Source organism: Anomaloglossus baeobatrachus, chromosome 2 (genome assembly GCF_048569485.1).
Source record: "Anomaloglossus baeobatrachus isolate aAnoBae1 chromosome 2, aAnoBae1.hap1, whole genome shotgun sequence".
NCBI classification, from domain to species: Eukaryota; Metazoa; Chordata; class Amphibia; order Anura; family Aromobatidae; genus Anomaloglossus; species Anomaloglossus baeobatrachus.
In genome coordinates, this window is record NC_134354.1 from 563,259,896 (window position 1) to 563,284,732 (window position 24,837).

General features: G+C 42.8%; 1 protein-coding gene across 3 annotated transcripts in view; it reads right to left on the reverse strand.

Annotated features, from left to right (window-relative positions):
• The window catches only part of NALCN (sodium leak channel, non-selective), a 1,011,261-nt gene that overhangs the window by 883,388 nt on the left and 103,036 nt on the right, over nt 1–24,837 (reverse strand). For all 3 annotated transcript variants that reach the window (XM_075336708.1, XM_075336707.1, XM_075336706.1), the window contains one exon: nt 2,450–2,578. In XM_075336708.1, the coding sequence (XP_075192823.1) occupies nt 2,450–2,557 (108 nt within the window). In that variant the 5' untranslated portion in view covers nt 2,558–2,578. The remainder of the gene's footprint in view (nt 1–2,449; nt 2,579–24,837) is intronic.

Sequence of the window (24,837 nt, forward strand, 5' to 3'; positions counted from 1 at the left end):
AAGCAGCACTAGGTCCCTCAACTGCACCCATGTCCTTTTCTAAAACATTAATCCAATATCTGTATACAATCAGAATACACTGACAATCAAAAAAGGGTAACAATGGTTTGTACTTTTTACTTTCAGGCTCCATATCTCAAGATCTACTACAACATTTAGTGTGAGACTACTTTCATTTTATAGAAAATCATCTTGGCTATTTCATACATAAATTTGACTTACAACTATTTAGCATATGATTAGTTATGCAGATTCTTGTCATGCTAAGTCATTGTTACTGTTTTGCGCCTGTCGTTTGAAAAATATTTTTTTCCTGTATACTATAAATTGCAACCTGTTCACATTCCTTCATAACTCAGCATAGCTCCATGTGTTATTAGGTTTATTCCCAAGTAAAAAGTCACTAGTTTGAATTAAGGAGCAGCCATGAAGAAGATTTCCTAAGAAAAGAGAAGGAGCATCATAAGCTTATTAATGGTGGTCTCTCGGTCAAAATAATTGCCCAACTGCATTATGTGAGTGCCATAACTGTTGGAAGAATACAAAATGATCTCAGTCCATCCATTGAAACGCCAAAAGATGAACGTCCAGGCAAAATATCTGATTCAACAAATCAGCTCATCACAAGGTCTATCAATTCTGGGGCAACCAATATGCTAATGGAGGTGACTCATTTGCTTCGTAATAGTGAAATCACAGACGTCCATGCAAGCACAATGCATCATATGTTACACAAGTCTGGAATGGTGTCACAAAAAAAGATGAAGATGCTTCAATTTTAATATCATCATAAAAAGCACTGGCTCGAGTTTGCAAAAAGAATACGAAAGGTGGACAATAGAAGATTGGAATCGGGTGATTTAGAAAGATGAGATAAAAGTCAATAGACTAGGCTGTGATGGGTGCAAATGGGACAGGAAGAAACAAGAGAAAAAGCGGCTAACAGATAGAGCAATTGAAGGAACTGTCAAGTTTGAGTTTGATGGAGGAAGTCTGATGATTTGGGGTTGTTTCACAGCCAAAAGCGCTGGATACTTAACCAGGATCATTGGTGGTCTCAATGCTGAGCTATTTGTAAGTATTCTACAAGATAAGTTACTTCGTAGACTCGAGTACTATGGGTATGAAAAGGACGACATAGTGTTCCAGCAGGACAATGACCTGAAATTTTAAGTTAAGATTGGCGAAGAAATGGTTCAATAACAATGAAGTAGAGGTGCTGGATTGGCCCCCACAGCCCACAGACCTCAACGCAATTGAATACATGTGGGTAGAGTTGAAGAAAAACCTGTATACATACTCAAGTAAGTTGACCAGTATGCACCAATATTGGGAACGTGTTGAAGAGACCTAGACTCAGATTTCAGTCGAGACATGCTTGAATCTGATTGAGAGCATGCCCAGAAGGAATAAGGCAGTGTTGAAAGCCAAAACGTACATTTACAATATACTGTACTAAAAAAATAATACAAATTTAAATGTAGATTTTTAAGAGCAAAACTGTAACAATGCAGTGACATGACAAAAATCTGCAAACTAATCATATGCTAAATAGCTGCAAGTCAAATTTATATATTAGATAACCAAGATGATTGTCTATAAAATGAAGGTAGTCTCATATTCAAAGCTGTAGTGGATGGTGAGATATGGAGCGTGAAAGTCAAAAGTTCAAAACAATGTTAACTTTTTGGTCTATAGTGTATAGGAAATCCACAATCAATTATGTACCTGACATTTCAGGTGACTTTTCAAAATAAGCTGTTATATGTGTAAATGAAGAATAAGACTTATTTCTGCTCAATATATTATTTTTATCCTCAAAAGAAGAAAAATGCAGGATACGTCGCTGATTTTCAGTTGTCTCTGAGTTAGTGGGTGGAGACTAACTAGTATGTTGTCTCCCATACAGGCATGAGGGTTTTATGCTCTCTTTTTTTTTATGTAACACATATTCAGCTTGTAGGACATGATAATGCAGAACTGAGCAGTGTAGTAGTGAATCCAGCACTGGAATAAAATAAGACTCTTCTCAGAAGCTTCAAAATTCATCGGCATGTGTCAGTCAGTGCCTTTCCATGCTTCACCAACCTCCCCTCTACATAAGTTTTAATAGACGTTGCGAGCTGACAGTCCATCTGCTTTGCGAAAAACTTATTTGAACTGTTTTTAAGAATGGATGATGAGTTCAGGAGGAAGAGGGGAGGAATAGTGCTCAAAGTAGAGAGAGAAGCATATGTCTCTGATAATATCTATATTACAAAGTTTCTTATATTTCCCCTTTTTTATTGATTTATACAAAGTTTGTTAAAATAATAATGTGAAATAAAAAAGCAGCAAAAAAATGCAAATAAACAAGTATCCATCAAATTTAAATCTCAGATTTGGATCACTAATTTTATAATATCATTTTACATGGTACACAACTAAATAAAAGAAAAACAGAACTCACTGGCTTGTTGATCCATAGGATATCAGCATTATCAGAGAGTGATTCATCGGGTCCAAAGTCTGTAACAGGCTGAGCCTCTACTCTTGAGCTTTGCTTTCGCTTCAGCATACTATTATCACTTTTGGTTTTCTGTAAATAAAAAAAGGAAATATTGACACCAAATAAGAAATGTTAGATGGGTCCCCATAAATATAACATAAAGATGTGTATGGATATGTCCGCATGCTGCATTCTTGATTTGATAAAAAAAAATGCACCCTCTCGCAGACTTGACAACTGTAAACAATGCGTTTGACAAAAAAACACGATATGCGTTTTGTCAGTGCGTTTTTTAAAGGAGAAATAAAATATGATAGGATAATTGATAGATAGCTAGAATAGATAGATAGATAGATAGATAGAAAAAATAGATGGAAAGAATAAATAGAAAGAACATATAGAATAGATAATACATATAGAACAGATAGAAAGAAATAACAGAATAGCTTGATAAAGAAATAGCTAGCTTAGCCAGCTGTTTTTTAATTTTTTTGTTAGAAAAAATGACGTGGGGTCCCCCCATTTTTCATATCCAGCACAGGAACAGCAGCAGCTGCAGGCTGCAACCCTCAGCTGTCTGCTGTACCTTGGCTGGTTAAAAAAAATAAAGGGGATCCCACACTTTTTTTTAATTATGATTTATTTAAAAAAAAAAATGATGTGGGGTCCCTCCATTTTTCTAAAACCAGCCAAGGTACAACAGACAACTGTGGGTTAATATTATTCCGGTGGGACAGCCCATCATTATTTGTCTCTTTCCAGACTAAGAATAGCAGCCCACAGCCACCCCAGAAGTGGCGCATCCATAAGATGCACCAATTCTGGCACTAGATCCGGCTCTTCACGTTGCCCTGGTGCGGTGGAAATCGGAGTAATAAGCAGTTAATGTCAGCCCACAACAGCCACTAAGTCCTAGATTAGTGATGGAAGTCATCTATGAGACCCCGCCCCATCACTAATCTGTAAGTGATAGTAAATAACAACATACACCCCCAAAAGTCTTTATTTGGAATAAAATACAAAAAAAACACCCTCTTTCACCATTTTATTAACCCCTAAACACCTCTGCAGGTCTGAAAAAATCCACACGAGGTCCCACGGCGATTCAGCTCTGCTACATCCCTGTCCTCTCACAGCAAGCACTAGAGAGCATGACTGCCCACTGACAGCAGACAGAGACAGAGCCGCGCAATGAGAATGAACTCGGGTGAACCTCTGACGTCAATGCCGCAACACAGGTGGTAGTGCAGGGCCCGCAGCTGTGACATCAGAGGTTCACCCAAATTTATTCTCATCGCGTGGCTCTGTCTCCGTGTCACGGCCTGATTTCTGGGCACAGGTGAAGGACTCCATCTGTGATGGGAAATCACCTGAATGATGGCACTGCAGATCGCGTGACTCACTTCAGTCACTTAGGTGATTTGCTGTCACAGGTGGAGTACTCCAGCTGTGGCAGCGGCAAACCTGAGTGACGTCACCACTGATATCGCGACTCACTTCACCTGCTGCATGGAGTTGACAGCGAGCAGTCATGCTCTATGGTCGCTCACTGTGAGTGTCAGATGTAGCCATGCTGGAAGCGTCATGGGACCTCGAGTGGATTACATCGGACCTGAATGGGGTGTTTAAGGGGTTAATAAAGTGGTGAAAGAGGGTGTTTTTTTGTCTTTTATTTCAAATAAATTATTTTTGGGTGTTTGTGTTTATTTACTTTCACTTACAGATTAGTGATGGAGAATGTCTCATAGACACCTGCCATGACTAATCTAGGACTTAGTGGCTGCTATGGGCTGCCTATTACCCCAACTACCACCACACCAGGGCATTTGGGGTGAGCCAGGTAAAGTTCTAGGACTGTTGCATCTAATGGATGAGGCAATTCCGGGCAGCTGCTGGCGATATTTTTAGGCTGTGGGGCGCCCAATAACATGGGTCTCCCAAGCCTGAGAATACCAGCCCCCAGCTGTGAGGCTTTATCTTAGCTGGGTATCAAAATTGAGGGGGAACGCATGCCGTTTTTTTTTAATTATTTATTTATTTATTGTACTGTACAATATAGACCCGCCCACCGGTGGCTGTGATTGGTTGCAGACAGACAGCTGTCACTCAGCGTGGGGGCGCGTCTAACTGCAACCAATCATGGGCGGGCACGCAGTGAATATGAGATGAGCCTATAGAGCGGTCGGCACTTTCAGAAGCAGGAGAAGCCACGGGAGCAGTGTGACAGCCGCGCCAGTAATCAGTAAATATGAAGCAGAGAGAGACAGAGAGAGAGAATGGAGAAAAGTTGGTGACCTGCGGTTTTGTTGACAAGAATGGATCCAAGATGCAACCAAAATGCAGTGCAAATGCACAGCTAAACATTTTGGTTGTGTTTTGACAAACTTCATTCATTTCAATGGGTGGAAAATGTTCACAAAATGCAATGAAGAAGTGACATGCTGCATTTTTTTAGGCAACGATTTTGACAAATATTTGTCAAACAAATCGCTGCCGAAAAAAAAGCAATGTGTGTATGGAATTTCTGATTTATCATAGACTTTGCTGAGGAAGCAAAATGCGTGCATTTTGACAATGACGCAGTGCAGTTTAAAATGCAACCAAAATGCCAGATGCAATGTGCGCACATGGCCACAGGGTCCATTTTTCACTGTAAGGTTATTGTGAATGAACATTCTTAGGAATGCTTGGCTCACTAAAATCTTGCTGCATATACAGGCTACTTATCACCTGTTGAACAAGCAAAATGCTTGGGAGATATGATATTTTTTGCTGCACAAAAGATCATCGTTCTTGGCAGCCATTGTCCTGTCTAAGCAGGGCTCCAGCTGCTGAACACAATGGCAGCCTATGCACACTGAATGATCTATTACAGATTGCATTGTTAAGTGTGGTCTATCTATATAAATGCTATTAAAACACCAGCTGATTGGTAAATATTTACTGTTGGGCAATCATCTAATTTTGCAAGCCTGGTGGTGTAAACCCACTTTAAGTTACGGGTTATAATTTCACATCACTGTCAACATTTAACTGTTCTATTTTTTAGTGGAAATATTTGGTATGGATTTTTATGTTTTGGCAACAGTAAAGGATTGAATGGAAATGCTAGAACGATGAATAGTCATAATATTCAATAATTCCACTCTTTACTCATGCTAGTAAAAGGGAATCTGTCATCAGGATTTTACTACCCCATATGATAGCAGCATAATATAAAGGCAGAGACCTGGCTTGCTGTCATTTTGATAAAAATCACTCTGTTATCTAATGCCAATCTAGCAGTTATCTGAATGCTGAGCTCTGTATAACCCCCCCCCCACACACACACACACACACACACTCCCCTGATTGGCAGTTTTCTGTGTACACTGTGCATAGGCAGAAAGCTTCCAATCAGTGGTAGGGGCAGATTTATGCCGAGCTCAAGAATATGGAGGACTACCTGCCAGCACGTTTCCTAGTCCTCTATTGATAATCATGTGCTGAGAAAATAGTGATTTTATCAAAATTACACAAAGCAGCTGAGTAAGTGATACATCTCATTCTCTGCATTATGCTCCTCTCAGATTAGCTGACAAATATCTGGTGACAGATTCCCTTTAAAGGGTACCAGTCAGCAGCCAAGCCATGCTAACAGCTGTCACTTTGAGTGTTGAGAGCATTGGCTATAATTACTCCAGGTATGCCTTCATAACTGAAAGTTGTTAGTTCCTGGGTGAAAAAGTTAATTTTCTCTTTGGTACTGCACTGTCAGTACTGCAGCTGGCCACCTTCATAATGCTATTATCCTGCAGATTAATCCAGATATGCAGGTTAATAATGTTATTGGACCTACAGGTTATCATTAACAGCTTCACAAGCATGACATAGACTACAGTTCAAAAGTTTAGGGTCAGTTAGATATCTCCTTATTTTTGAAAGGAAAACACATTTTTTTTTCAATGAAGCTAAAATTTAATTAAACAGAAATACACTCTAAACATTGTTAATATAGTAAATGACTATTCTAGCTTCAAACGTCTGTTTTTAAATGAAATATCTACATAGGTTTATAGAGAAAAAACAAAAAGCCAGCACCAAATGTGCACTCGGCACTAAACATTCCAAACTGTACTTATTTTAAAAATTTTGAGATTTTTGGCAAAAAATTGCAATTTCTTGAGCTGCTTCGCCACGTCACGGCAAATCTCATTTGAAGCAGTCCTACACTAAAATATTTTTATAAAATGTGCCATACGGCCTCACATATGAATAGTAGAACTGCTCTTAGCAGCACTCACCTGGTCTATTTCAATCCCGTACCCATGACTGCTTCAAATGAGATTTGCCGTGACGTGGCGAAGCAGCTCAAGAAATTGCAATTTTTTGCCAAAAATCTCAAAATATTTTTTTATAATAAGTACAGTTTGGAATGTTTAGTGCTGTAGTGCACATTTGGTGCTGGCTTTTTGTTTTTTCTTCATTGAATTGGTCGGTGGTTGACCTCCACCTTGCTATGCACCCCAATTTGGGATGTATTCCATCTGTCTGGATTTTGGCGGTTGGTGACTGTTCACATTAAGTCATCAGGCTTTGTCCACAGGCTATTTACTTCATGCAGCATTTGCTTGGACCTGTCCCGCCCACAGCCATGACTTAGTCATGGGTACGGGATTGAAATAGACCAGGTGAGTGCTGCTAAGAGCAGTTCTACTATTCATATGTGAGGCCGCATTGTACATTTTATAAAAATATTTTAGTGTAGGACTGCTTCAAATGAGATTTGCCGTGACGTGGCGAAGCAGCTCAAGAAATTGCAATTTTTTGCCAAAAATCTCAAAATATTTTTTTATAATAAGTACAGTTTGGAATGTTTAGTGCTGTAGTGCACATTTGGTGCTGGCTTTTTGTTTTTTCTTCATTGAATTGGTCGGTGGTTGACCTCCACCTTGCTATGCACCCCAATTTGGGATGTATTCCATCTGTCTGGATTTTGGCGGTTGGTGACTGTTCACATTAAGTCATCAGGCTTTGTCCACAGGCTATTTACTTCATGCAGCATTTGCTTGGACCTGTCCCGCCCACAGCCATGACTTAGTCATGGGTACGGGATTGAAATAGACCAGGTGAGTGCTGCTAAGAGCAGTTCTACTATTCATATGTGAGGCCGCATGGCACATTTTATAAAAATATTTTAGTGTAGGACTGCTTCAAATGAGATTTGCCGTGACGTGGCGAAGCAGCTCAAGAAATTGCAATTTTTTGCCAAAAATCTCAAAATATTTTTTTATAATAAGTACAGTTTGGAATGTTTAGTGCTGTAGTGCACATTTGGTGCTGGCTTTTTGTTTTTTCTTCATTGAATTGGTCGGTGGTTGACCTCCACCTTGCTATGCACCCCAATTTGGGATGTATTCCATCTGTCTGGATTTTGGCGGTTGGTGACTGTTCACATTAAGTCATCAGGCTTTGTCCACAGGCTATTTACTTCATGCAGCATTTGCTTGGACCTGTCCCGCCCACAGCCATGACTTAGTCATGGGTACGGGATTGAAATAGACCAGGTGAGTGCTGCTAAGAGCAGTTCTACTATTCATATGTGAGGCCGCATGGCACATTTTATAAAAATATTTTAGTGTAGGACTGCTTCAAATGAGATTTGCCGTGACGTGGCGAAGCAGCTCAAGAAATTGCAATTTTTTGCCAAAAATCTCAAAATATTTTTTTATAATAAGTACAGTTTGGAATGTTTAGTGCTGTAGTGCACATTTGGTGCTGGCTTTTTGTTTTTTCTTCATTGAATTGGTCGGTGGTTGACCTCCACCTTGCTATGCACCCCAATTTGGGACGTATTCCATCTGTCTGGATTTTGGCGGTTGGTGACTGTTCACATTAAGTCATCAGGCTTTGTCCACAGGCTATTTACTTCATGCAGCATTTGCTTGGACCTGTCCCGCCCACAGCCATGACTTAGTCATGGGTATGGGATTGAAATAGACCAGGTGAGTGCTGCTAAGAGCAGTTCTACTATTCATATGTGAGGCCGCATGGCACATTTTATAAAAATATTTTAGTGTAGGACTGCTTCAAATGAGATTTGCCGTGACGTGGCGAAGCAGCTCAAGAAATTGCAATTTTTTGCCAAAAATCTCAAAATATTTTTTTATAATAAGTACAGTTTGGAATGTTTAGTGCTGTAGTGCACATTTGGTGCTGGCTTTTTGTTTTTTCTTCATTGAATTGGTCGGTGGTTGACCTCCACCTTGCTATGCACCCCAATTTGGGATGTATTCCATCTGTCTGGATTTTGGCGGTTGGTGACTGTTCACATTAAGTCATCAGGCTTTGTCCACAGGCTATTTACTTCATGCAGCATTTGCTTGGACCTGTCCCGCCCACAGCCATGACTTAGTCATGGGTACGGGATTGAAATAGACCAGGTGAGTGCTGCTAAGAGCAGTTCTACTATTCATATGTGAGGCCGCATGGCACATTTTATAAAAATATTTTAGTGTAGGACTGCTTCAAATGAGATTTGCCGTGACGTGGCGAAGCAGCTCAAGAAATTGCAATTTTTTGCCAAAAATCTCAAAATATTTTTTTATAATAAGTACAGTTTGGAATGTTTAGTGCTGTAGTGCACATTTGGTGCTGGCTTTTTGTTTTTTCTTCATAGGTTTATAGAGGCCTATTTCCAACAACCATCACTCCAGTGTTCTAATGGCATGTGTTTGCTAACTGTGTTAGTAGGCTAATGAATGTTTAGAAATCCCTTGAAAATCCTTGTGCAAGTATGTTAGCACAGCTGAAAACAGTTTTGCTGATTAGAGAAGCTTTAAAACTGACCTTCCTTTGAGCTAGTTGAGAATCTGGAGCATTACATTTGTTGGTTCCATTAAACTCTCAAAATGGCCAGAAAAAAGAGAACTTTCATGTGAAACTCAACAGTCTATTCTTGTTCTTAGAAATGAAGGATATTCCATGCGAGAAATTGTGAAGAAAATAAAAATTTCCTACAAAGGTGTGTTCTACTCCCTTCAGAGGAGAGCAAAACAGGCTCTAACCAGAGTAGAAAGAGAAGTGCACAACTGAGCAACTAAACAAATACATTAGAGTCTCTAGTTTGAGAAATTGACGCCTCACAGGTCCTCAACTGGGAGTTTCATTAAATAGTACCCGCAAAACGCCAGTGTCAAGGTCTACAGTGAAGAGGTGACTCTGGGATGCTGGACTTCAGGGCAGAGTGGCAAAGAAAAAGCCATATTTGAGACTGGCTAATAAAAGGAAAAGGTTAGTATGGGTAAAAGAACACAAGACATTGGACAGAGGAAGATTGGAAAAAAGTGTTATGGAGAGACGAATCGAAGTTTGAGGTGTTTGGATCCAACAGAAGAATATTTGTGAGACGCAGAAAAACTGGAAAGATGCTGGAAGAGTGCCTGACGCCATCTGTCAAGCATGGTGGAGGTAATGTGATGGTCTGGGGTTGCTTTGATACTGGTAAAGTAGGAGATTTGTACAAGGTAAAAGGGATTTTGAATCAGGAAGTCTATCATTCCATTTTATAACGTCATGCCATACCCTGTAGACAGCGCTTGATTGGAGCCAATTTCATCCTACAACAGTACAATGACCCAAAGCACACCTCCAAATTATGCATGAACTATTTAGAGAATAAGCAGGCAGCTGGTATAAAAATAATAATAATAAAAAAAAAAAAAATGTGTGGGCTCCCGCCGCATTTTTAGCGCCAGTCAGGTAAAACCAGGCAGAGGCAGCTGGATGCTGGGACTCTCCGCAGCCACCCCTGGAAATGGCGCATTGTTTCTTAGCGTCATTTCCAGGCGCTTTATCCGACTCGTCCAGCGGCCCTGATGGCGCTGGCACGCTGGGTAATAAAGGGGTTAATACCAGCTTTGTATTCTCAGATGGTACTAAGCCTGAAATTCATGGTGTCATGCCAAATTAGACATGGCCATCATGAATTTCTAGTAAATAGTAAAAAATAACACAACACAGAGAATTTTTTTTTATTAGAAATAAGCAAAAACATTTTTAGAGACTCCATCTTTATTATAAAAAACTCCTTAGTCCAACGTAGTCCACACGGAGAGCCTTGTCAACTCTGCTTCATCACTCTCTGAAGACAAACGGCTCTACAGAGAGAGAAGCAGGAAGAGCCATATCAGCTCTGCTTCATCGCTCTGTACAGAGCGAGAAGCAGGCTGACAGTGAGGGTATGATTCCACTTGGGTCTTACATCGTTATCAGCTGGTACGGCCTGACATTCTCCGGACAGGAGTGCCTCAATTGCATGGAAATACTTGCAGACGACTGCTCCTGTCAGGACATTGTGTGGCCGTACCAGGTGATGACACTCGCACAGTGACAGTCAAAGTTCAATCTAGTCCATGAAGCCTGAGGTCACCGCGAACATGGCCGAAAACAGCAGAAGACTGCTGAGTGACGAGCAGTGCAGTGCAGACCCCCGGAAGTTAACAGAATCTGCCACGACGATATAGCCATGTGACCAGTCTAACCCAATGTCAGGACAACATTCACACCAGACTGGACCCATGGTTATGACTTCATGGGAGGTAAGTCAGTTCTGTTACCAGGCGGCACAGCAATGATGCAGTAGCCAAAGCGGCCGGGAGACAGTCTGTAGGGACCTGTAAGTATAATCATAATGTTTTTTAATAATGTGCTTTTTTTTTTACAGCCCCTGGACCGAACTGGACCCGAACTGTAACAAGAACCTCCCAGAAAGCTTGTGTTCGGAATCGTGTGAACTTTACAGTTATGGTTCGCCCATCCCTAGTTAATACTTTTAGAGCGACAAGGCCAAGTGGACCTGTCATTGGCTACAGCAGAAGAAAATGAAGGTTTTGGAGTGGCCATCTTCTCAGTCTCCTGACCTCAATATCATTGAACTCAAGAGCGTAGTTCATGCAAGAAAGCCCAGGAATTTACAGGAACTGGAGGCTTTTTGCCAAGAAGAATGGGCAGCTTTACCAAGTGAGAAAATAAAGAGTCTAATCCACAACTACCACAAAAGACTTCAAGCTGTCATTGATGTTAGGGAGGCAATACATGGTATTAAGAACTGGGGTATGTGAACTTTTGATCAGGGTCATTTGGATGTTTTTGGTTGTCATTATGATTTAAAAAGAAAAAAACACAGTAGTTTGACAATAAAGTGCTTCACCCAACCACTAACCAAGAGTGGAAATAAAGATTTTGTGTTATCATTCATATTCTCTGAAAAAAGGCCAAGAAAGCAAATAATCTACCAGGGTATGTAAATTTTTGAGCACAACTGTATGTAAAATATATAAAATACATCAGTTTTTTAGGAACCCTTTAATCATACATTAAAAACTCGAACGTGGCGATATCTTACGAAGCATACTAGCTTTAGGTATATTGATATTTTACCTGATCTGGTGTATAGCTACAAACATACATATCACATTACAATTCACTGTAGACCTGTTGATGTGACGAAATGTAACTCGCTACAAATCTGGAGAAAAATTTACAGTGCTAGTATCACTGATAAGCCTATTAAACCTTCTTTAAAAATTGGTGATCATGTGAGAGTGTCACAATATAAAGGCATTTCGCTAAGGGCTATGAACAAATGTACTCAGATGAGATATTTGTTATTACATCCATAAACACCAAATTTCAAAAACCTCTCTATAAAATTGCTGATTTAAGCAGTGAAGAAATCAATGGTTCATTTTATAAAGAAGAAATACAAAAAAATACCTCTGAATGAGAATTGCATCTACAGAGTTGTAAAGATTTTGAGAAAAAAACGTGTCAGAGGTAAGACACTGTACTTTGTCAAATGGCTTGAATACTTGACAAAATTTAACACTTGGATTAAAGAAAAACATCTAGCGGAGGGATCATTTTATGTAACATTACCATGCCATGTTTTTTCTAAAATATAGCCCGAAAACACAATATCAACTTATACCACTAAATTGGCACAACCTGAACACCTTTCTGGCTCCTTTGAAGTTGTACTCTTCGAGATTCAATATCCGCATACATGGTATACGTTTGAGCAGAATGACAGACATTTTTTACTAGGAAAACTGGGGTATTTGCTAAAAGAATATTGCGTAAAATCAGGATTTTATTCAAACATCAGTGAGCTCATAAGAGCCATTAATGAGCATATTTACGTTTTGAAGGTAGCAGCTGATGGTTTTAAACTTCGATACAGCGAGGTGAAGAGCAGTGTTACCATATCAGATTCACCGACGATACAGTTTGCTCCAGGAGAGAAGCTGTCATGTATTTTAAGCCTACCAACATTTATGAGGACTCTGTGGATAACATACATCAGGAGTTGAAATAGACGTATGCGGATATAAAAGATGCATTTTATACATTATATGTGTACACAGATATAATCCAACACTTAACTTGTGGGGGACAGCTATGTACAGCTTCTGAGAACTGTTCAGGTAACTGGTAAGGCTGATTTCACTGCATGTGACTGGATCCTGTTGAATTTGAGTTGAACGCATGCAAACGCAAGTGTTATTTACTGGTTCCTGTGACTTGAAGTTTATGAGTCATGTGGTCGGGAATGAGCTGAATGGGGCTGGGCGGGCATTAAAGTCATGATCGGGAGTGAGCTGAATCTGCCATGAAAGCGTAGATGCAGCTCTGGACAAGAGAGTGTGAGTGAGTGAGAGTGAGTGTGAGTGAGAGTGTGCGTGTGAGTGTGAGTGTATGAGTGAGGCTGAGTCTGAGTGAGTGAGAGTGAGTGAGAGTGTGTGAGAGTGATATTCAGGCCATGTTCTATACAGCAAACAGGATATTTCCTGTAGCATACAACCGCAACTGTTAAAACCGGACCCATTGAAATACATTGCAGCTACTGCCGCAATGTACAGGATCCGGTGACATGCAGTTTTTGAATGGAGGTGAAAAACGCAACAAGTTGCGTTTTTGATAAAAGGTAAAAAACTGCAACTCACCGAATCCTGACACTACCGCACGCAAACGCATGCAAACGCATGTTGCCGCAAGTCCATTGACATTGCATTGAGCAGACAACAGATCCGGTAAGATGCGTCTTGCGTTTTTTTGCCGACCGGCAAAAAAACGCTGATGTGAAACCAGCCTAATGGGTACTTTACATGCTGCAATATCGGTACCGATATCGCTAGCGAGCGTACCCGCCCCCGTCGGTTGTGCGTCACGGGCAAATCACTGCCCATGGCACACAACATCGCTTACAGCCATCCCACGGACTTACCTTCCCTGCGACGTTGCTCTGGCTGGCGATCTGCCTCCTTTCTAAGGTGGCGGTTCGTGCGTAGTCACAGCGACGTCACATGGCAGCCGTCCAATAGCAGAGGAGGGGCGGAGATGAGCGGCCGGAACATGCCGCCCACCTCCTTCCTTCCTGCCGGTGGATGGAGGTAAGGAGATGTTTGTCGCTCCCGCGGTGTCACACATAGCGATGTGTGCTGCCGCAGGAACGAGGAACAACATCGCTACTTACCAGACAACGATTTTTGGTAAATGAACGAACTCTCATATACCAAAGTTTTTTGTCTCTTTTGCGATTGTTTAAGGTCGCTCCAGCCTGTCACACGCTGCGATGTCGCTAACGACGCTGGATGTGCGTCACAAACACCGTGACCCCGATGATATATCGTTAACGATGTTGCAGCGTGTAAATGGCCCTTCAGAGGAGTGAAATTGTTACTGTTCAGTACACAAGACCTGATTATATACCTCTATGCAAACAACATTTTGATTCTGTGACAACTCTATATTATCAGATCAGGACATCCCTGTTAATACTGAATTGATGTATAACTGAATGTAATTGAATCTTGATCAATAAACTTTAATCTTATAATGTGTCTGTCTTTTATTTTTTACAAACAGTATAAAATACAAACTTTATACATGGGTGTCATAAGAGATGCTTTATAGCATGAGGCGAGTAATGGTATAATTGGCCATATACATAATATGCCCAATCAGATCAATTACACGCTGTGAATAATATTATACGGTGTGAATAATTATTGACCATATACATAATATAATCAAAAAATGAATTACACTATCATGATTACAAAACAGATTGCTGTATCAAAATCAGAATGGTGTATCACAATCCTATAAAATACTGTGAATATAGAGATACACACACACAACAGCTGGCTTACGGAATGATAGGAGAGGGGTGCTGTGTGAAGGGAGGGAGAGAGGAGGGAGAGAGCTCACACACTTTGATACACTTTGATAGGGGCGTGGCAAATGTCAGATTACTTTTGACGAAACATATGTCCCTCTCACTACTCCCATACATTTGAACAGGTAGGGAGGTGGAGCCAGGTCCAAATCTTGCAACAGAGCCCATTTGACTCTATTTACGCCACTTGGTCTTTTTTATGTACAGTCATGGCCAAAAGTTTTGAGAATGACACTAAAATTATATTTTCACATGATCTGTTGCTCTCTGGTTTTTAAATGTGTTTGTCTGATGTTTACATCAAATACAGAAATATAATTGCAATCATATTATGAGTACAAAAAGGTTATATTGACAGTTAGAATGAGTTAATGCAGCAAGTCAATATTTGCAGTGTTGACCCTTCTTCTTCAGGACGTCTGCAATTCTCCCTGGCATGCTCTCAATCAACTTCTGGATCAAATCCTGACTGATAGCTGTCCATTCTTGCATAAGCAATGCTTGCATTTTGCCAGAATTTGTTGGTTTTTGTTTGTCCACCCGTCTCTTGATGATTGCCCACAAGTTCTCCATGGGATTAAGATCTAGGGAGTTTCCAGGCCATTAACCCAAAATCTCTATGTTTTGTTCCATGAGCCATTTAGTGATCACCTTTGCTTTATGGCAAGGTGCTCCATCATGCTGGAAAAGACATTGTTGGGCGCCAAACTGCTCTAGGACAGTTGGGAGAAGTTGCTCTTGGAGGACATTCTGGTACCATTCTTTATTCATGGCTGTGTTTTTAGGCAAGACTGTGAGTGAGCCGATTCCCTTGGCTGAGAAGCAACCCCACACATGAATCGTTTCAGGATGCTTAACAGTTGGCATGAGACAAGACTGTTGGTAGCGCTCACCTCTTCTTCTCCTAATAAGCTGTTTTCCAGATGTCCCAAACAATCGAAAAGGGGATTTATCTGAGAAAATGACTTTACCCCAGTCCTCAGCAGTCCACTCCTTGTACCTTTTGCAGAATATCAGTCGGTCCCTGATGTTTTTTCTGGAGAGAAGTGGCTTCTTTGCTGCCCTCCTTGAAACCAGGCCTTGCTCAAGCAGTCTCCGCCTCACAGTGCGTGCAGAAGCACTGACACCAGCCTGCTGCCATTGCTGAGCTAGCTCGGCACTGCTGGTAGTCCGATCCCGCAGCTGAAACAGTTTTAAGATACAGTCCTGGCATTTGCTGGTCCTTCTTGGGCGCCCTGGAGCCTTTTTGGCAACAATGGAAGCTCTCTACTTGAAGTTCTTGATGATGCGATAGATTGTTGACTGAGGTGCAATCTTTGTAGCTACGATACTCTTCCCTGTTAGGCCATTTTTGTGCAGAGCAATGATGGCTGCACGTGTTTCTTTAGAGATAACTATGGTTAACTGAAGAGAAACAATGATACCAAGCACCAGCCTCCTTTTAAAGTGTCCAGTGGTGTCATTCTTACTTAATCATGACTGATTGATCGCCAGCCCTGTCCTCATCAACGCCCACACCTGTGTTAATGGAACAATCACTAAAACAATGTTAGCTGCTCCTTTTAAGGCAGGAATGCAATGATGTTGAAATGTGTTTTGGGGGTTAAAGTTCATTTTCTTAGCCAATATTGACTTTGCAAGTAATTGCTGTTAAGCTGATCACTCTTTATGACATTCTGGAGTATATGCAAATTGCCATTAGAAAAACTTAAGCAGTAGACTTTGTAAAAATTAATATTTGTAGCATTCTCAAAACTTTTGGCCATGACTGTATGTACATAGTTTGAAAAACTGAGGGCCATGTCTATGTTCTTTATGAAAGCCCAGTCCTAATTAATGCTGCCTGTGATTTGTGCAGAACGACTGCAATGATCAATATCTTTTAAAAGAAAGATGTTGCAGTAAAAAATAATGTAGCTGTAATAAAGTAGGCAAAATTTGGTGAACACATGAATAGCTCACAAATTAATCACAGTCAATGTTGATAAGTTTCTGTGATGAAGATACTTCAGCTTACTGTCTCTGTAGTCACGACCTGATCTGTCTGTTCACAGAAGTACACATTTTCAAACTATTTGATAATGGAACTCTCTACATTGTCTGCATTAAACTATTATTGGAAGATTAATATGGTTTCTACTCTACATGATTGTTTACTCAAGTATCTCAGTATATTTCTAATTAGCTTGCAAGACTGGAATTCTGTGAAAAAAGGAAATCCTTCTGGATGATCCCAGTCTGGTGGTCCCCAAACTTTTCATTTCCATCAACTGTTCTCCTACTTTAAGGCTATGTGCGCACGTTGCGTACAGTCACTGCAGAAATTTCTGCAGCGATCTGAAGAGCACACGTGCACTTCAAATCGCTGCAGAAAATGTCGGTAGTGAAACAAAAAAAAAGCCGATTCCATGCGCTCTGACTGCAGCTCCTCCCATAGACAGAGCGGGGGCTGCAGGCAAAGCGCACGGAAGCAGTGACATGTCACTTCTTAGAACGTGCGCTTCGGGCACTAAGACGCCACGTGCGCACGGCTCCTGCATAATCTTCATAGATTATGCTGGGGACGCAGGACGCATGCAGTTACGCTGCGCTACAAAGCGCAGCGTAACTGCATGTAATTACGCAACGTGCGCACATAGCCTAACACTGTTGTAACTATGGCTAGTGTCTTCAAGCTATTTGGTACCTTTTCTATTCTGCCACTATCTTGATGTTCTCAATTTGACCTAAGTCTTATCTCAGAAGAAAAAAAGTTAAGACCCCCATACAGATGAGGCCTTCTGAAATTTCCCAATCTAGAATTTCAATGGTTGATGCTTTTGTTTTCAAGGGATTTAATTCTAGCAGATTTCTCCCTGTTGAATATCTATGAGCAATGGGACAAGCACTCACATGTATGAAAGGAGTCAGGAGAGATATCTGTTTGCCGAATGTACATTCAGATAACTCGCTTGACTCTTAGCAAAAAGCCATAGAGATATATTTCTCTAAAGCACATACTACTGTTTGACTATGTAAAAATTGGTTATACCCAAGGACTGAAAATGTTGTTTTGCTTTCCTGAATCCTTTATGATTGTATGATCAACTGAAAGCAAGATTTTCTGTGCTACAAGGAAGTTTGTGAATTATTTAGAGATGTCTGTCTTTCTGCATTTATTTAAACTACAATTTGATCTCAATGAATTATTCAGAATAAATACAGTGAATTTAAGGACAATATTAAATGTCACTAGGCATGGGAAAGAAGGACATCTAGTTATATATAGGAAATACTACTTAGCAGTCCTCACCAGTCATAACATACTGGTTTTGATTTCCATTTGTTTTCCCGTTGCAACATGGCCTGCCCATTGTCTCGCTGCACACGGCTCATATAAACAGAAGAGAAGAAATGAATGTGATCACAAAGGAATGTGCTCCCTCTCCCTTGTGCAAATTTTGCTTTTTATTTTTGATTATAAGGCTCCTTTCACATTGCGTTTTTCTCTACATCCACAGGTCCCGTCGGAGCATCCGTCCGAACCGCCCCTCCCCCACTCTGCAAAGCATGTTCCAGACGCATGCGCCTGACAGGGCCATTCACTGCTATGGAGCGCACTGCTTTAGCGTGTGCTCTGTTTTGTGCCATTTTTTGCACATATACATTTCTGCAGACGGACACCCGAACGTAGGTGTCAATAGAAGATTTCCAAATCTTCTATTGATTTTAATGTTTTTTATGAGTGTCATTTAATAAAGAAAAATTAATTTTATTTATAATATGGGAGTGTCTATTTTTGTCATAGATCTCAACTGATCCTTCTCCACGAGAGGACCATACACCACTGCGTAGATAATCAAAGTGCAGTGCATGAACAGAAAGTGCAAATAAAAGGGCTGTCATAGATCTCACCTGCTCCTTCTCCACAAGCGGACCATGTATACTAACTCTCAGATTTGCCATCATCCCCTCCGGCCTGTGATTTTCTACCTACTTGGTGGTGCATGGTCCACTTGTGGAGAAGGAGCAGGTGAGATCTATGACAGCCCTTTTATTTGCACTTTCTGTTTATGCACTGCACTTTGATTATCTACGCAGTGGTGTATGGTCCTCTCGTGGAGAAGGATCGGGTGAGATCTATGACAAAAACAGAGACTCCCATATTATAAATAAAATGAATTTTTCTTTATTAAATGACACTCATAAAAAACATTAAAATCAATAGGCACGCCAATGGAATCAGGGAATGACGCTCCCCCTGGTGGTGTGGATTAAATCCTGCTTTCAGAGAGTGACAGCTAGATTTAACTGTTAGACTCCATGAGCTCACAGCTGTGCAGTTCTCTTACAGTCTCCTTAGTTCCTGGTTGCTCGGGGATTGGTTCTCCTCCTTGACTGATAGTCTTGGCGAGTCGCTTCTTTCTATAACTAAAGATTAATGCTCTATCACTGATTGTTCCAAGTCTACACTGTTAAGCTGGGGTCACACTAAACGACAGCAACAACGACGTCGCTGTTACGTCACCATTTTCTGTGACGTAGCAGCGACCTTGTAAGTCGCTGTTATGATCGCTGCTTAGCTGTCAAACAGCAGCCGAAGCAGCGATCATAACGACAGTGCTGCAACATGTGCAGAGAGCAGGGAGCCGCGCACACTGAGAGCTGGCTCCCTGCTCTCCTAGCTACAGTACACATCGGGTTAATTACACGATGTGTCCTGCAGCTACATGTGCAGAGAGCAGGGAGCCGTGCACACTGCTTAGCGCTGGTGTGGCACCCCAGGGTTCAGTTGCCACAAATATACCTGTACCTGGGCAGGGAAGGATCTCCACATTAGGTAATCCCACATACAACATTTCCACTCCAAGCCTGGAGGGGGAGCTCTACAAGTCGAGTTCAGGTGAGGTCCCCTTTAAATCCAGGTTTGGAGGCGGAGTCAGAGAGACAGTTGACAGTTGGAAAAAAGGAGACTGTGCGAGCAGAGATTGAGGGAAGACATCAAAATGGAGAGGGCAGTGCTTAGCCCGCACAAGTAACTGTGTGACCGCCTGAGGGATCAAGAGTGAGGCAAAAGAGGAGAGACCGGGGAGGTGGAGCCTGACCAGTTCATCCCCAAGGAACAGCGCTGATTATCAGACACCGGCGTCTGAGATTGTGAGGGATCTAATCTGCCCAGCAATAAAGACCGGGGGCCAGGGAGACTGCAGATCTCCTGGCCGCAGCAGCACCTGAAGGCAAAGCCGCTACACAGAGCTTAGGGATCGCAGTGAGTACAGCAGTGCCCCTTAGAGAAGCTCCCGCCTGCCATACAGGTGAAGACAGTGAGAGAGGGACAAGGTATAGCTACAGGCAGCCTAGTACCAAGGAGAAACATAGCGCAGCAGGGAGGCCACACAACTGACCTGGTGCAGAGATCCTGAACTGTTCCCAGATCACCAAAAACTGTAACATCAGAAACTGAACCCCTTTTTAACACCTGCAAGTAAAATCTGGTCAGAGTTAATGAATTGGTGTGACGCACTTTATTTCTTCATCTGAGGAGCCATAGGCTGCTGCACTAAAGTGACAGTTGAAAAGGCTGTGAAGAAAAAACGCCATACCTGTGTACTACTAAAACTGCCCTGGGGACCCCGCTTCACCTATGGGAAGCGTAAACAACTGGCTGCCTAACCATCACCCCAGAGGTCTGACCTGCAGCCCCAGTAACCATACTGGAACCGTAGGTGGCGTCACGAAATACTTTTATTTATTTATTTATTTTTTTTTCTTTATTATTTTTTTATTTATTTTTTATTTTTTTTATTTTTATTATTTATTGACTTTCAGCGACCACCAGGGCCACGGAACCGGGCACAGGCCCCCGTGACATAATCCCATTAACCAACACCCGGAACCGAGTACCCCACGGCCCTGGGGCGGGTCAGCTTTTGGCGTCACGAACAGGATCTGGACAAGGCCCAGTAACCCTGGGTAACGTGTGCCTTGAAAACTGTTTAATAACTAAACTTTGCCGCCATTTTGAGCATTTGAAAAACTAACTGCGCCACAGTGAGGATGGAGATGCAAGGCGATGCTGATGCCGCTGGAACAGCTGCAGCACCTGAAGCTGTAGCCCCGATCATGCCGCTTGCTCTGCCGTATGTCCCAGGGGCGGCATGGTTACCGCAATATGCTGGGGAACCCAATACCCTAGCTGAATTTAGAGAAAAGATGTGCAATTTCCTGGATATATACTCTATGACTGACAAGCAAAAAGTGTCTGTTTTGCTGGGGCAACTGACAGGTGCAGCAGAGCGAGAGGTTACATCCTGGCTGAATACAGATAAAAGGACAATAACCAAGATATTTGCTAATTTAAAAGCTGCTTTTGAAACTCGTACTGTAGCTGAGCTAAGAATGAGGTTTTACAACTGCAAACAAAGACCGCAGGATAGCATACGGGATTATGCATTGAACCTTCAGGAGGCGCTGCAGGCTGTAAAGCAGGTAGACCCTGAAAGTGCACGAGAGGAAGATAAAATGTTAATTGAACAATTTCTTGAGGGGCTACATTCACCAATTCATCAAACACAGCTACGTCTATGGGTCATGGAGCATCCTAGTCTAGACTTTGTAACTCTGAAGAACCGGGCCATTAGAGCACTGCGAGTCCCTGTGACTACAGACCCCGCACCTCAACCGCGGCAAACCATCACCTCTCCCTCAGAGGTGGCGTCCCTTTCCTTAACTCCAGCAGAAATCAATGGACAGACTGTAATACCTGGTGCCGCGGATGACTTGCGTTCCCAGGTACAGCAACTGACAAAAGATGTGGCCATGCTCCTAAAGGCCATGCAACTCCAGCAGAAACCACAGTCGTCGGAGAGGATCCAGTTGGCTGACAGCCCTGAGGACATCCCGTGGATGCGAGGAAGGAGGAACCCACCGCCCAGAGGAAGACCCAACGACCGCTACGACTCGTCAGGACAACCTATCTGCCTCCGTTGTAACGAGGCGGGCCACTTTGCCAGGTCATGTCCTTTAAGCCAGCGACTCCTGAGGCAGCGGGCCGGCCACCAGGAATAAAACAACCAGGCCCATCGAATTGGCGCGATAGATATGTGGGAGGACGACCATTCCTATCTATCGTGCTAGATGGCATTCCCACACTTGCTCTATTGGACACTGGCTCACAGGTGACGACGATCCCGCATATCCTTTACAAGAGATTTTGGGCCGATTCTGAGCTCACTCGCCCAAACCCAGACCTTACTATATATGCTGCTAATGGACAGCCAGTATCACAAGTAGGGTACAAGGAGGTGACGATAAAGGTGGGGAGGAAGGAGCTAAAGGGCCAAGGACTTATTGTGGTGGATACTGATTGTCGTGAAAGAAATCCAACAATGATATTAGGTACTAATGTTGTTGAAAATTGTCTAGGAGAAGTTCTTTTCTTGCTCCAGCAGGTTGCAGAAACTGCCAGCATCGGGCAGCAGAGGGTCCTACAGAAAGAAATCAAAGCCCTTCTGCAGAGACAACAGGTAGAGTTGTCTGGTGGAGAAATCGGCAGTGTACGGGTAAGCGACCCATTCCTCATTGTGTTACCTCCAAGAAGTGAAGTGATGATTTGGTGTCGGGCAGCTATAGGCCTCAGAGGGCGGGATTACCAGGCAATGGTAGAGCCCATGTACTCAGATAGTAGGCCCACAGTCCTGACAGCCAGGGGGATAGTTGATGTATGCAAAGGGAGGGTACCTGTACGAGTTTTAAACTGTGGAGAGGAAGAGGTCAAGCTACCCAGATATGCTACTGTTGCCAAGTTGTTCACTGTCAACAACAACTCAATTCAGGCAGTGGAACCCTTGACCCCGTCCGACCAGGCAGAGGACAACAGCTCCAAGAGACAGCTGGAGGACTGGTGTCAGAAGCTGCATGTCGGCACTGATTCCACCCCTTCTTACCAAAGGCACGGAGTTTATCGGGTGGTGAAGGAATCTGAACGGATCTTTAGTAAGCATCCATTAGACTTTGGGCGGATAAAAGGGGTACACCACCGCATACCCACGGGAGACCATCCACCTATAAAAGAGAGATACAGGCCTATCCCACTAGCTCACTATCAGTGTGCTAAAGATATGTTACGGGAAATGAAGGAAGCTGGGGTTATTAGAGATAGTTGTAGCCCCTGGTCAGCCCCACTTGTCCTGGTAAGAAAGAAAGATGGCACAATGAGGATGTGCGTTGACTATAGGCAGATAAACCGCATAACACACAAGGATGCTTACCCGTTGCCTCGCATTGAGGAATCACTTGCTGCACTGAAAGCTGCTAATTTCTTTTCCACCTTAGATCTTACCAGTGGGTACTGGCAGGTTTCCATGGCAGAAGAAGATCGAGAGAAGACCGCATTCACGACGCCGATGGGTCTGTGTGAGTTCAACAGCATGCCGTTTGGACTCTGCAATGCACCTGGCACGTTCCAAAGGCTGATGGAGTGTTGCCTGGGGCACCGAAACTTCGAGACTGTACTGATATATCTTGATGACGTCATCATGTATTCCAAGATGTATGAGGAACATCTGGAGCACCTGGCCGAGGTGTTTGAAGCATTGTCAAAGTTTGGTATGAAACTAAAGCCTTCAAAATGCCATTTGCTGAAGCCGAAGGTTCAGTATCTTGGGCATGTGGTCAGTGCGGATGGTGTGGCACCAGACCCTGAAAAGGTCACTGCTATCAGAGACTGGCCAAAGCCAACAACCGTCAAAGAGGTGCGTCAGTTCTTGGGGCTGGTAGAATACTACAGGAGGTTCATAAAGGACTTCACAAAAATAGTGGCGCCTTTGCAAGATCTCCTAGTAGGCCAGACCAAAAAGGGCAAGACTTCCGCCCCTCCGTTTGAATGGGGTGAAAAAGAAGAAGACTCCTTCAAGCACATGAAGTGGGCCCTGACCGGTGAGGAAATCCTGGCCTACCCTGATTATAATCTTCCATTCGTGCTGTACACAGATGCCAGTAATGTGGGATTGGGAGCTGTGCTGTCGCAGGTGCAGAATGGCAAAGAACGTGTAATTGCCTTTGCAAGCAGGAAGCTCCGTCCTACTGAGAGAAACCCGGAAAACTATAGTTCTTTCAAGCTGGAATTCCTGGCCTTAGTCTGGGCCGTCACTGAACGGTTCAAGCACTACCTGGCGGCTGCGAAGTTTACCATATTTACAGATAACAACCCGCTTACTCACTCAGACTCCGCAAAGCTAGGTGCACTAGAGCAGCGATGGATGGCCCGGTTGTCAAACTATGACTTCACCATCAAATATCGGGCAGGCCGCAAAAACGCTAACGCTGATGCATTGTCGAGAATGCCCCATTTACCAGATGCAGGAGAAGACTCGGATGAGCTAGAAGAGATAGAGCTGCCGGCTTTTCACCGCAACAGTGCATCCCAGTGTAACCAAAGTGTTAAAGGCAAACGCCAAGAGGCCATGCTGAACCCGTTACCTTACCACGGGTGGGAGGAAACGCAAGACAGCGATCCGGCTGTTCGCCTAGTTAAAGAGCTAATAATCCAACCAGACTCAAGTCTTAGCTCAGATGCCCCACCGGAAGCGCAGCACCTGTGGAAGGAAAAGAGAAGATTGTTCATCTACAGGGGTAGGCTATGCAGACATTACATCAACCCCCGAACCTATGAGAGGGTGTGGCAAATAGTGGTACCGAAGAGAGATGTTCAGATGGTGCTGGAGGCGTACCATGACGGAGCAGGACACTTCGGGTGGAAGAAGCTTGAGGTACTGTTACGCCACAGATTCTATTGGGTTGGCATGAGAACTACCATTGAGAACTAGTGCCGAAACTGTGGCCCATGCAACCTGAGAAGAAAGGATCGTGACAGTCAAAGAGCTCCACTACAACCAATTGTCACCAAGCAGCCGCTGGAACTTGTAGCCTTGGACCATGTGAAATTGACACCCAGTAGATCCGGTTATACGTATGCCCTCACTATGGTGGACCACTATTCCCGGTTTCTGGTGGTAGTACCTGTAAAGGACTTGACAGCAAGAACCGCAGCGAGAACCTTTCAAGCCTACTTCTGCAGACCACATGGCTACCCGGAACAGGTGTTGACGGATCAAGGTTCTGCATTCGAAGCTGAAGTGTTCCAGGAGTT